This window comes from Lactuca serriola, chromosome 4 (assembly GCF_051521515.1).
Source record: "Lactuca serriola cultivar US96UC23 chromosome 4, Lser_US96UC23_V15, whole genome shotgun sequence".
Taxonomy (NCBI): domain Eukaryota; kingdom Viridiplantae; phylum Streptophyta; class Magnoliopsida; order Asterales; family Asteraceae; genus Lactuca; species Lactuca serriola.
The window spans coordinates 385,147,613-385,161,923 of record NC_136411.1 but is presented as its reverse complement, the minus strand read 5'-3'; the positions used below and the strand labels follow the sequence as shown (position 1 = coordinate 385,161,923).

Here is a 14,311-nt window from a genome sequence, read left to right as displayed (position 1 = left end):
TCCCAACATAACTTATAAATTTAAAATGTTTTATCTTTCTGATTAAAGATTGTACATGATTATTTTTTACAGGGGCGGACCTAGTAGGTGTCCAAGTGTGGCACCGGCAACACCTATTTTTTTTTGTCCCCATTGGAAAAAATTTCGACTTTTCGATTATTTTTGCCTATTTTTTCTATATCGGCATTCGGCAACACCTATTTCAACATCGGCAACACCTACTATGTATTCATGTGTCCACTTCTGATATTTTTGACAAATATTTTTGATGTTATTCTTATCGACCCTGCATATTGAGTGCGAGTTGGAGCCAATGTTTAGGCTTTCGACCAAAAGTAATAGTGGTACTTGGAGCCATCTTCTCAAGTTCTAGTACTTACTTTTTGAGGCACAAACATACACCAGAATAATAGCGGTACTGAGAGCAATAACAAGAGGGGCGGCAATGATAACACATCCAAATACTTTTATGTTTTATTCAATGTTTCATTAACGTTTGCCTGTAGCAAATACCTTTAACATTATTCTTTTAGTACTAGTTTATGTGTTTTGTCTCAGGACTAATATTATAAAAGCCCTAAATTTTTAACTTATAATTGAAAAAAACCCTAATATTTTTTTATTATTGCTATGACCACAACTTTCTTGCAAAATTATCACTCTAGCCCACTTAACGAGTTTTATGGTTAACTTGGTTACATTTTTTACAAAATCAATCCTAAAAAGTTCAAATTTGATCAATGGGATTTGCAAAAGAATACCTTTAGCATTATTCTTTTAGTACTAGTTTATGTGTTTAGTCTGATGTTGTTTTCTGTTCTCTTTTGGTGTTGTTTCTGCATTTAAAACGTTTCCGGTGTTGGAAAAATAATATTAAATTTTTTTATAAAGAAATTAATAGAAATGGGGGCGAAATAGAGCAACATATTACGGGCCATAACATGACACTAACGACAAATTAAAGTGATAGTCATGTTAACTAAAATACGACAGCGACACGTTCCGCCGGTAGACATTATCTGTTATAATTAATAATATTTACCAAAATTAATCACATTAGAGTCTACCATCAAAAGTCAAAACCTTCTAGAGTCGTTTACAAAATAAGAAGATAAACTTAATAAATAAACTAACCACGTGATTGCTAATTAAGATTTCCTTACTTTTTAGTTTGTTCCATGTCCAAGAGTGGCCGGATCGTGCACACCTCCCTTTAACATCCCTTTTTCTTTCTTTTTCCAAGAGCTAAACAGTTGGAATCAATGGAGGTCAACAAGCAAGATGATTACTCTCTTATAATACCACTACTTGTTAACAATGGAGATGTTGGAACGAAGGTAAAAGAAGAGCAATACACCAACAACACAACCACAGGAACAGCTTCTTTCATCAGTACTTGTTTCAATGCTCTCAATGCTCTCTCAGGTTCTTTCTTCATTTATTTCCTTATTATCATAGTTATTTGCATATTAAAGATACTTAACCTGTTTTTGTTTCTTGATGGGTTCTCAGGAGTCGGAATACTCTCGATTCCATACGCATTGGCATCAGGAGGGTGGTTGACCTTAATTCTCCTTCTCGTAATTGCCAGCTCAACCTTCTTTACAGGATTATTAATCCAAAGATGCATGGATTCAGATCCAACAATAAGAACGTATCCCGACATAGGGGAACGAGCATTCGGGAAAGCAGGGAGAACTCTAATATCAATCTCCATGAACATAGAACTCTACTTAGTCGCAACAGGCTTCTTGATCCTAGAAGGCGATAATTTATGCAAATTATTCCCAGATATAGATTTTGATATTTATGGCACTCGTATTGGATCCAAAACTGCATTTATTGTCATTATTGCAATCCTTATACTCCCTACAAGTTTGTTAAACGACATGAGTATTCTATCATACATATCAGCCAGTGGAGTTCTAGCTTCTGTCATCATCCTATCCTCCGTCTTTTGGGCCGGTGCCTTTGATGGTATCGGTTTTCAAGAAAAGGGTAATTTCGTCAAATGGAATGGAGTCCCATCGGCTATTAGCTTATATGCATTTTGCTACTGTGCTCATCCCGTTTTTCCCACCCTATATACTTCAATGAAAAACCAACGCCAATTCTCAAAGGTACTCATTTCCTGTATATTCAACATTAATGCATTATATATATATTATCATTACTAAAGTTGGTTTGTTGTTCTAAACTGTAGGTCTTGTTCTTTTGTTTTGCCTTTTCTACGATTACTTACTCATTAATGGCAGTTATAGGTTACCTTATGTTTGGGTCGAAAGTAGAGTCAGAGATTACGTTAAATCTCCCTACCAACAAGATAAGCTCAAGGGTGGCAATATTCACCACCCTCGTTACTCCCATAGCTAAATATGCTCTAATGATAACGCCAATTGTCGATACTATTGAAACACAGTTTCAATCTTTTTGCAACAAAAGGAAGTGTAGCTTTCTTATTAGAACAATCTTGATGACAAGTACTGTGGTTGTGGCCATGTTTGTTCCTTTCTTTGGGAATCTAATGTCACTCGTGGGAGCGCTCTTAAGTGCCACGGCTTCGATAACAATACCATGCTTGTGCTACTTAAAGATTTCAGGGATTTACAAGAGAATTGGGATGGAAATGATTATTGTTTGGTTCGTTGGCTTAATTGGTTTGATAGTAACAGTTGTGGGTACTTATGTATCGTTAGTAGATTTAAAGACCCATCTATTTGTAGCTATTTGAGTTTAGAGCTATGTTAGTTTATAAAAATTTTGGATGGAACAATTGATTAGTCAAGGTACTAAGGCATCTTCGATGGTAGTTTAATGGGAAGTTGAATGGGGAGTTTAATCCCATTAAACTCAAAATCCCCATTGTGGGTTAATGACATAGCACTCAATAGAATAGCACTCAATAGAATGGGGAGTTCAATCCCCATTGAACTCCACACTCTCTCTCCTCTCACACACATATAAATGATTGGCAATCCATTAAATTGTATTGGGTTTAATGGAATATAAAGTTTAATAGGTAAAATTGTATTGTGAGGGGAATGTATATGTGGCAATCCATTGAACTCATTTGAGTTCAATGCATTGAAGATGGCCTAAGTATAACAATATTATGCTATCGATCTATAATTTCTGAACAAAATACGAGTCTAGACAATCAGGGATAGACATAGGAATGTATACAGTAGGTAAACCCAGATTTATTTATTTTCCAACACCCAAACCAACAGTTCGTTTTATCGGTTTTTCACTCCACTTTCTAGGTTCCGTTTAAGTTTTATGATGTAGACCAAACTTCAAACTGTTTTTTAAACCACATTAAGTCCTCATATTATATAAAACTACTGAAGATGGCTATGTTTTGATCCCACAAGCCATATTGAACTTAAAGTTATAACTTCAATAAAGAATGAGAATGGTTAATGCATATATGGTAGACGTGATTAGGCTGAGTTTTATACCATAGGCGACACTTTTAAAGTGATTGTCAAAATAAAATGAAGGAAAAAAAGCATCTTTCGAACTTGCAACATGTTGTTTATTTATTTTTATTTTATTTTATTTTTTTTTTTGAAACATGTTGTTTATTACCTAACGGTTTAAGGGCATCTTCAATCCACTCCCAAACTCCATTTCTTCTCCAATCCTACCCCATTTTCACCTCACTTTTTGGAGATATGAATAGTGTTCCCCCATATATGGGAGATACTATTCATATCTCCAAAAATGAAGGTGAAGTTTGGTTGCCAATTTTAGTCAATCTAATTTTTATTTTACACATTTCTAGTTTATTTTATCTATTAATTATAATTTAAATGCAACATTTAATATTTATAATATCATGTTATATATTAATTTATATTAATTAATCATAAATATAGAGTTTAATTACTAGAGGGGTGTATTTGACAATATATATATAAATTATAAAAATGTATTATTCTAGGAATATACTCTTTGGGGTAAAAAATGGGATAGAAAAATGGAGTTTGGTTGGAGATTAAATACTATTTATTCCATTTTTTATTTCATTTATGGAGGAAAAAATGGAGATGGATTGGAGATGGTCTAAGCACCAGATCACTCTAACTTCTGTTTACAACCCATGGAATATATATATATATATATATATATATATATATATATATATATATATATATATATATATATATATATATATATATATGTATATATATATATATATATATATATATATATATATATATAATTAGGTTCAAATGTTTTCATCATCTATTGATTGATTCTGGACCAATCATTTTAGTTATTTTAACAAAGTAATTAATGCTTATTAAATGCTGAAGATTTAATTAATACCTATTATATCTTCAACATGTAATATGCATTAATTACTTTCTTAAAATAACTAAAATGATTGGTCCAGAATCAGTCATACATGCACACAATAGATAGTGAAAACAAAATAACCTAACCCTATATATATATATATATATATATATATATATATATATATATATATAGGGTTATGTTATTATTTTTTTTGATATGATTGATTATGAATCATTCATTTCAGTTATTTAAGTAAATAATTAATAAATATTATTAAATTAAAGATAACACAAATACAATCTAAATCCATTATGATGTATTTTAGTCAATTAAGACAAATTTAAAAATAAAAAATTCGAGTTTTAAGGGATAATTAATGCTCTTGATTTAAAAATTTTGATTTTTCTAAAATTAATTCTAATTTGAAACGTAATTTGTAAGCATAAACCGATTTTATTCTATCAGGATGTTATTTTGTTACAACGTTGTTCTATGATTCTGTCAGAATGGTACTCTACTAGAATATTATTAAAGAATCATTTTTTTGAACCCACCATTGACTAATAACAACATTCTTATATCTATTCATAAACATCAAAACTTAAATACGAAATAATACATATTCATACAAAATAACAGTCTTATATATTTTAGAGCAAATGTCATATTAGCACATCAAACTTGTGACGTTTGTTTTAAATGGTCATCTAATTATTATTTTTGGTACATAAAGGGAACAAAATGTGAGTTTATTGTTTTAAATGGTCCTTATTTTACTTGGTACCCGTTAAATGGGTAACATGTGTAATCAACTCTACTATAGCACCTTTTTTCCTAATTGGTTACCCTTTAACAGCAAAACTTTGTGAAGTTTATCTTCTTAAAACCAAAAGGAATTAATAACTATAGTTCCATGAGTCCTTAAAGCTAACAAACTTCCATCCAAATACAGCAAGAACCCACCAAACACCAAACAAGTGGATGAATTTGACCTAGCTTTGCTTTACTTCAAGATTACATCTGATATTCCTACATGATATCAATCAAGTCAAATTTCAGGCATTCGAAACTTTACCAATACAATTCATGTCGGAAATGTCCACAAGTTCATCTTTTATCCTCTAATATTGTAGCCAGAGAGTACAACCTTCGAATGTATGTCGAAAGCGTGTTCCTGAGTCGACTGCAAACGTCTTTGAAGCAGCTTCGAATCACCAACTGCGCAAAATAGCGCATATTGTTCTAAATATAGACCACAACTTTCCGATTCAGAGGAAGAATGGATGATTGTCTTGTAGAGTTTCGAGATTGAGATAATGAAATCAAGGGGATTAAGGTGAGGATTTATAGGGGTTCAATAAAGTGTGTATCAGGGAGCCCATAATGATGAAACGATTTCACATTGACGAATAAGAGTGTTTTCAATTCATCATTATTCACTGTTCTTGGTGATGGCGATGAACAATAGCAGTTGAGATGGAGTGTCTTTTATCCTTTTGTTCATAAACACTGATGAAGACCTCAGAATCATTGATGGTCTTTGGAAGCAAAGTGTTAACAGAGAAGAGAAAAGGGGACAAGGAAGAGGATGAGAAGAAGCCGGCATCGATTGAAAGAAGAAGAGGGCAAATCCATACGGGAACTAGTAATTACAAGTCAATGTACCTTTTTAGCATGTAAATTCAAACTTCGTTCCCTTTATGTACGAAAAAATAAATAGATACTTTTTCAAAACAAATGTGATAAGTTCGTTGGGCTAATATGACATTTATCCTATATTTTAGTATAATTACACATATTCTAACAGAATGTCATAAAAAATGAATAAAATTCTTACAAAATTATATTCTTAAATATACAATTATTGATCAAATGCACTTAATCTTCTATAGTGGTCCAAATAATCGACTTGATTCCAACTATTATTACAAAAATGTGATGTATTATTGTAAGAATTTAATTCTTCGCAAATATACTTGTTTTTGAACTTCATTCCAAGTCTTTCTCTTGTATGTTCAATATTTGATTCATTCTTGAAGGCATTCTGAAAAAATAACATACATTACTCGTTATTATTACAAGGTATGGAAATATACTTGTTATTAACAAACATTCTTAAGGACATCCTGAAAGAATGGATTTATATAAATAAATTCTGAAAGAATACACACAAATCCATGCACACCTCATACTCAACTTTCACATGATAATACACTAATTTCTTCTAAAAATAACACCAATTGGGTTTTTTTTATACATTACAAGAGAGAAAAAGTATTAAAAAAAGGAATGGTATCCTACTGAGAATTACAAGTTTAATAATGCATAGATTCTTCAAAATCTTCATATATATTCTGGTAGAATGTAATGTCTATGTTTCTGGGCTTGTCATTAATGTTGATATAATAGTCTAGGTTAACATTTGTAACCCGTTTTGAAGTAATAGAAGTATATTATTTGAGTATTATGTGTTTTGTGCTTAATTGCTTAATTATGTGGTTCGATTAATTAAGAATAAAAATAAGCGTCAAAATTTAAGTGTAAAATAAACTTGATATCTTTGGATAATGTTGTAGTAGTTGAAACGAGGTTTCCGAATATATAAAGAACGCCCAAATCTGACTTCGTATGAGGAAGTTATGATTTATTGAAGTTTCGACTTAGCGGTATGCAGCCTGAAATACTCGATTTGAGATCGAGCGTTTTTTAGCCAAAACAATCTAAACGAGAATCGAAGATCTCATTGTTGGTATCGAAGCGATGAAAAGTTACGCGAGAACGGACGTCAAACAAAGAAGTTATGAATTTATAACGAAGTTTTTCTGTCCCGGCCTACTAAAAATAAAGTCAAAATTAGTCAACGAAGTCTAAACGAAAGTTGTAGAGCGTAGTCTCACCTATGCGTGGATATAAAAAACGTCGAAAATGGAGTTCGTATGAAGAAGATATGAATTTCCGAAGTTTATTAAATATTTAATATTTAAATTTAATTCTAAATCTTGGTATTATCCGAAGAGGAGTCATCAGACTCATCCGAAGTACGCCCAGCATACTGCTGTACGCCCCGCGTACCGCGAAGCATGACGCACCTCGCACTCAAGTGACTTCGGATACGTAAGCAATGACGATTCCGGACCAGTACGCCCCGCGTACAACGAGGCTCCAGCCTCCTATAAATAGGATGCAAGGGCAGCCGACTCAATTGCTCTTTTTCTCTCTTCTCTCTCCCGTTTTGCATCGATTTGCGTGCCAGAAGTACCCCGAAGCCCCGGTATCATTCCGAGTCCTGAAGCAAGATCCGAAGCCCCGAGAATCCCGAAGAGCGTGATTCCCGAGCAGAAGCTCTGCCCGCGAGAAGTTCGATTTTTGTGAAGAAATTCCAGATCTACGGAGAGATACTACTTCTACAAGCCGTAGTGCTGTCTGATCGTCTTCTGATCAAGTGAGTGTATACTACCTTTCATAAACACGATAATAATACAAGTATGGTTTGAGTGTATTAAGTATATTGTTGTTTATATGCGTGAGTGTATAGTTACTTTCTTCTAACGCATAATTATGAAGTATTTTATACGAAATACGTGTTATGTGTACAATTTTGTTGTTATGTGCGTGAATGTATATTCACTCTCTTCTATCTCATAGATCTGATTTATTTTCTATGAAATACGTGTTATGTGGGTGTGCCTCGTCTGTTATGTGGAATATGTATTGAATGATAATGATATACAGGTTTTAAACTAGGTATGAAAATATATATTTTTATCTACTAATATGTTGGGTAGAACATGGGTAGATAGTTGGTGTGTAATAAACAGATGAGAGGCCTCGATGTTGTTTTTGTTGTTGATCTAGTTATTCAGCGGAGTATGGATAACGACCACAAACTCTTTCTAGACAGTCCTGTGGAACGCTAACAGGTTCATAACCTGTAGGTGTTGTGAACGATGTGTTCACCGGTGTACTCTATCCCCCTCATGGTTACCTTTAGGATATCTATTGTTGAGGAAACCCCTTAGCAGTAATGTTCGTCCCGATTGAAATCCTAGATTAGGTCCCTTGAGATAGATGTAGTTTTTAGGGACGTATTGAGGATAACGGGAATGGGTAATCGGGATAGTGATTGGTTGGTGAAATTAAATATAATTTATTTATTGTGGGTTGAAAACCCTATATGCTCACCAGGCTCCCAAGCCTGACCCACTCAGTTTTATTTGTATTACAGGAAGTGGCGCAAGGGCGTAAGATGGATAAATCATCGAGTTGTTTTTGTTTACAAGTCTGTATATGTATATATTTGTTGAATGACTTGTAATGTTATCGTTTATGCTTTATGGTCTGTATCGGAACATGACATCCCGAGTTTTGATTATATAATGAAAATGCATCTCTTGATGAAATGCTTTGATAAATATTATTTTATCATGTTTTGTTTTGGGAACAAATTCCGCAACTCTTTCAAATCAAAAGGATTTACTCTGAAATTATTTTAAAAGCATAAATGAAAATCGGTCTTTTCTGGCCGTGATTTTGGGGATGTCACAGTTGGTATCAGAGCATTAGTTTAAGCGAACTAGGAATTTGTAGGATTTCTAGACTTAAACTTAGAATGCTAAGTGGAGATTGTGAGAATTGTGTCTGATATATTATAGACACGAGCACTAGTTTATTTTAGGAAAGTTGCCTAAAATGCTTTTATGTGCAAAATGTTATATGTTGCCATATATGATATTAATTGTTCTGATCTACGGTCTGTTGCCGATCGGATCTGGAAACCTTATGTGTGTAGGATTCTAAGCGTATGCCTACATTATTAGAACTAGCATGTAATCGTTTCGGAGTGATAAGGATGATTTGAAATCTATCGTGAATGAAGATCTAAATTTCACTTTATTCGGTGTTTAGATCAAAAATGGTGAGAACAAGGAGTGGCGTTGGAAACGCAGATGAAAACAGGAATCAACCGCCAGTGATTGAGCAAATACATGTTGTAGCAGCAACACCAGAACCAATAACGATGGCTGGGGTTCAAGCCATGATTCGGGCTATGTTAGCCGAACAAAGGGATGAGATGCGACAGATGTTGCATGATAATAGGTACGAACCTATCATACCTATTGAGGAACCCGAATTGATTCCCGAGCAATCGGAGGAAGGGAACAATAGTCGCATTATGAGTCAAGTTGGGACTCAAGGAGAACGAAGGAACGATCCGGAAAGGAGAAACAACAAGGATAGGCGAATGTACAAGAACTTCTTGGGCGCCAAGCCGCCAAGTCTTTCTGGAAGCCCAAAACCTATTGAGATAATGGATTGGATCTCCGAAATGGAGATGGTATTTGAAAGTTACGACTGTAGCAACAAACAGAAGACTATCTTTGCAATTAGACAACTGAAGACTGGAGTATTGAGTTGGTGGAAGTTGTTGGCAGATACTATGCCACGAGGGGAAGCCCTGAAAATGTCATGGGAGGAGTTCTTGGAACAACTAAGGGTGCATTATTTTTCAGAGATAAATCTGATTGATCTGAACAATGAGTTCCAAAACTTGAAGAAGGGGAGGATGAGCATAGATGACTATGCTACTGCATTCACTGAGAAAATGAAGTTATTTCTATACCTAGTGCCAACGGAACTCTCCAAGATTGAGAGGTTTGCTAATGGACTGCCTGCCGACTTTGGTCCGACAGTCAAGATGGCAACTACTCTGAAAACAATTGTTCGTGCAGCTAAGAATGTGGAGGCCCAACATAAGGAAAAGGGTCTGGAAAGGATAGAAGTTGGTGAGAAGAGGAAGTTCGATGGAACTTCAGGGTCCAACAAGAAAAACAACTTCTCGAAGTCTGGTTCGAGGGGAAGTGGAGGTGAAGCGAAATGGTGCGACAAATGTTAGAAGAAAAATCATGGAAAATGTGAGGTAGCGACCACATGCTACAAGTGTGGAAAGCCAGGGCACTATGCCAATGAGTGTACCCTCTCTAAGAAGGTTTGCTATGGTTGTGGTGAGGAGGGACATATGTCGAGGGACTGCCCGAAGAAGAAGGAGGCAGCTAGACCCAACATTCCACCAAAGCCAAAGGCGAGAGCCTTCCAGATCACACTTGAGGCCGCAAAAGATGAAGCTGATGTCGCTTCAGGTACCTTTCTCGTAAACGAATTACCTGCTCAAATTTTGTTTGATTCTGGAGCCAACTACTCCTTTATTTCGCATGAGTTTGGTAGAAAACTAGCTTTGCCTGTTAATAGACTAGATAATGCCTTATTAGTCGAAGTTGCTAGTGGCAAGTTTGTACCTGTTAGCCATCATATGAAAAACATCTTAATTGATCTGAATGGGAATAAGTTCCATGAGGAATTATTGCCTATCGAACTTAACGGTTTCGACATCGTTTTGGGAATGGATTGGCTTAGTGCCAATGATGCCGAAATTTTATGCAAGAAGAAGATAGTTAAAGTAAACCCGCCTAGGAAAGATTCGTTTATGGTGTATGGGGACAAACGCATAGTGAATACTGGAATCATTTCCCTAATGAAAGCCAGAAAATGTTTGACCAAAGGGTGTACATCATACTTAGCATTCATGATCGATCCTAAGAAGGAAAAGAAGGTGATGCAGAATATTCCTGTTGTGTATGATTATCCGGAAGTATTTCCCAAAGATCTTCCTGGATTACCGCCTGATCGACAAGTGGAATTTTGTATTGACTTGTTACCCGAAACAACACCAATTGCAAAAGCACCTTATCGATTAGCACCGACGGAGATGAAGGAGTTGATGGTGCAACTTCAGAAGTTATTGGACAAAGGTTTCATTAGACCTAGTTCATCACCCTGGGGAGCTCCGGTGTTATTCGTGAAGAAGAAAGATGGAAGTATGAGAATGTGCATTGATTACCGAGAGCTGAATAAGGCAACAATAAAGAATAGATATCCGTTGCCAAGGATTGATGACTTGTTTGATCAATTGCAAGGTTCGAACTATTTCTTGAAGATCGATCTAAGGTCAGGATATCATCAGCTAAAAGTAAGAGAGCAAGATATCGAGAAGACTGCATTCAGAACTAGATATGGACACTACGAGTTCTTGGTTATGTCGTTTGGACTAACCAATGCTCCGGCAACATTCATGGATTTAATGAATAGGGTTTGTAATCCTTTCCTTGATAAATCCGTGATAGTGTTCATAGACGACATTCTGATTTATTCGAAAAGCCAAGAGGAGCATGGTAGACACTTGCGAGAAGTGTTAGAAGTCTTGAAGAAGGAGAAGCTATATGCTAAGTTCTCCAAATGTGATTTTTGGATTCGAGAAGTCCAATTCTTGGTTCACGTGGTCAACCAAGAAGGTATAATGGTTGATCCGGCAAAGATTGAAGTTGTGACAAAGTGGGAGCAATCGAAGAGTCCCACGGAGATCCGAAGCTTTTTGGGATTAGTCGGATATTACCGAAGGTTTATCCAAGGCTTTTCTTCGATCGCTACTCCGTTGACTGCTTTGACCCACAAAGGAGCTACTTATGCTTGGAGTGATAAGCATAAAGAAGCATTCGAGAAGCTAAAGAAGAAACTATGCGAGGCACCGATACTTTCTCTACCCGATGGAGTTGAAGACTTCGCTGTTCATAGCGATGCGTCTGGGGTTGGATTGGGTTGCCTTTTGACCCAAAGGGATAAGGTGATCGCATATGCGTCTCGAGCAATTGAAAGAGCATGAATGTAACACCGTAAATTTTCATACAAATTTTTCATTTCAAAATAAGTTATTTTCATTCAAAACAAGGCATAAACATTTCAAGTGTCATATCAAAAATACAAGTCATCTAAATCCCAAGATCACAAAACATCCTTCAGTGTGTACAAATCACGCCGGCGCCTTCCCACGGTCCTCGCTAATACCTGAAACACATACATAACAACTGTAAGCATAAATGCTTAGTGAGTTCCCCAATATACAACTTACGCACATACGCCTTTCCAGGCTCTGACCTTCCGGTCCATGTGTCTCAGGGGACTTCCGTCCCTGCTGGGTAAACCTTCCGGTCCTACCCACGCTGACCTTCCGGTCCACAACACAACGCCTTCCGGCCCATAACATAATCGCCTTCCGGCCCATAACATATTGCCTTCCGGCCCACATAAACATACATAGCACGCATAACAATTAACTTATCACATATAGCACGCATATCACATATCATATTCGACCTTCCGGTCACATAGTCAAACCCTTCCGGGTACAGTATAGTGAGAAGACTCACCACGTGAATGTCGAAAGCTAACAAATCCTGAAGTCACTCGTACTCGATCCGCCGAGCTACAATCTCCCTATAACATCATACATCTCTTATTAACACTTTTATCTTCTAAGTTTGACTATCCCTAAGAGGTCAAACATAGGTAAACTCTGGTCAACGGTCAACGGTCAACTTGACCTGACTCGGCGAGTGCTAGGGCGACTCGGCGAGTCTAGACGTCCTCACCAATTCTCTAAGATCCCCCTTTCTACTCGTCGAGTATCCTCCTTGACTCGACGAGTTTCTCCTGGAAGAATCGCGGGGCCACCCCGACTCAACTCGTCGAGTCTGAAGAACAACTCGACGAGTCCCAGTTAATCTTCAAGCTACTCGCCGAGTCTGTTCATCGGACTCGGCGAGTCCATGCCATGCAACCGCTCAAACTGCTTCCTAAGGTCAGAACTGCTCCGACCATTCATAGGTCTGGCCTTCCTAGACTGATTCATCACGTAAGGTCCTCATTTCGGTGCTCATAATGCACCCCATGACTCATAATTTACACTTTGACCTAAGGCATAAGGATTCCAATCCAAAACCTCCATTGATTCCCGAAATGCTCAGGCATGGGACATTCTGGACTTCTAAAGATCCCAATACAGGGTTCCAATCGTTTGGGGGACTAAGGTAACACTCAATCTAGCCACAAAAGGGTTCAATAAACCCTAAATCCATATACAGTTCAACATAGAAGGATGCAACTCGAAATATTACCTAAATAACGTGCTCTCTGTGTCCCCAATCCTCAGAACGTGGCTTCCTTTGTTGTTCCCTTAACCAAGCCTCCTCTTCCTTTCAAAACAACACTTCCAAAATCAACAATGGTCTTAAACCTTGCTCCAGATGCTCACAATCGAATTAGGGTTTCTCTCAGAGGACTAGGGTGAATAATGACGGCCATAAGGTCCCTTATATACGTCCCAAACCTGAACGGTTAGGGTTTTCGCTAAACAGCGCAGACTCGCCAAGTCCATATCTGGACTCGTCGAGTCCAGTCGCGAACCCGCGACCAGTTCCGCGATCCTCCTCGGCGAGTCTAGGCTCCAACTCGTCGAGTCCCCTCTTAAAACACCCAAAATCGTAAATATAAAAATACCTGGAATTTCGGGCTGTTACAACTCTCCCCCACTAGGACTAGACTTCGTCCTCGAAGTCTCACTCTGAAAATAGCTCCGGATGCTGCTCCCGCATCTAATGCTCCGGCTCCCAAGTCATTTCCGATCCCTTCTGGTGTTGCCACTGAACCAACACCAGAGGTACCTCCTTGTTCCTCAGAACCTTGATCTTCCGATCCCTGATGGCCACTGGTCTCTCGGCATAATTCAAGCTCGCATCCACCTGAATATCCTCTAATGGAACCACTGCTGACTCATCGGCTATACACTTCCTCAATTGCGACACATGAAAAGTGTCGTGGATCTGCCCCAACTCTGCTGGCAACTCCAAACGATAGGCTACCCGGCCTATCCTTGCAATTACCCGAAATGGCCCAATATACCGGGGTCCCAACTTGCCCCTCTTCCTGAATCGAATCACTCCTTTCCAAGGAGAGACCTTCAGGAGAACGAAGTCACCGACTTGAAACTCAAGCTCGGATCGGCGTCTGTCTGCATAACTCTTCTATCGGCTCTGGGCGGTCAATAACCTCTGTCTAACCTGCTGAATCTGCTCTGTCGTCTGAAGCACGATCTCTGTACTGCCCATCACTCTCT

The 14,311-nt window shown here is 37.2% G+C and overlaps 1 protein-coding gene across 1 annotated transcript; it reads left to right on the top strand.

Annotated features, from left to right (window-relative positions):
* The first annotated feature begins 1,175 nt into the window (after positions 1-1,175).
* On the top strand, positions 1,176-2,785 carry LOC145100797 (amino acid transporter AVT1J-like). Its single transcript, XM_079037927.1, has 3 exons — positions 1,176-1,425; positions 1,513-2,120; positions 2,204-2,785. The coding sequence occupies exons 1-3, from the start codon at positions 1,263-1,265 to the stop codon at positions 2,729-2,731; spliced, it is 1,299 nt and encodes a 432-aa protein (XP_078894053.1). The 5' UTR covers positions 1,176-1,262; the 3' UTR covers positions 2,732-2,785.
* The last annotated feature ends 11,526 nt before the right edge of the window (positions 2,786-14,311 follow it).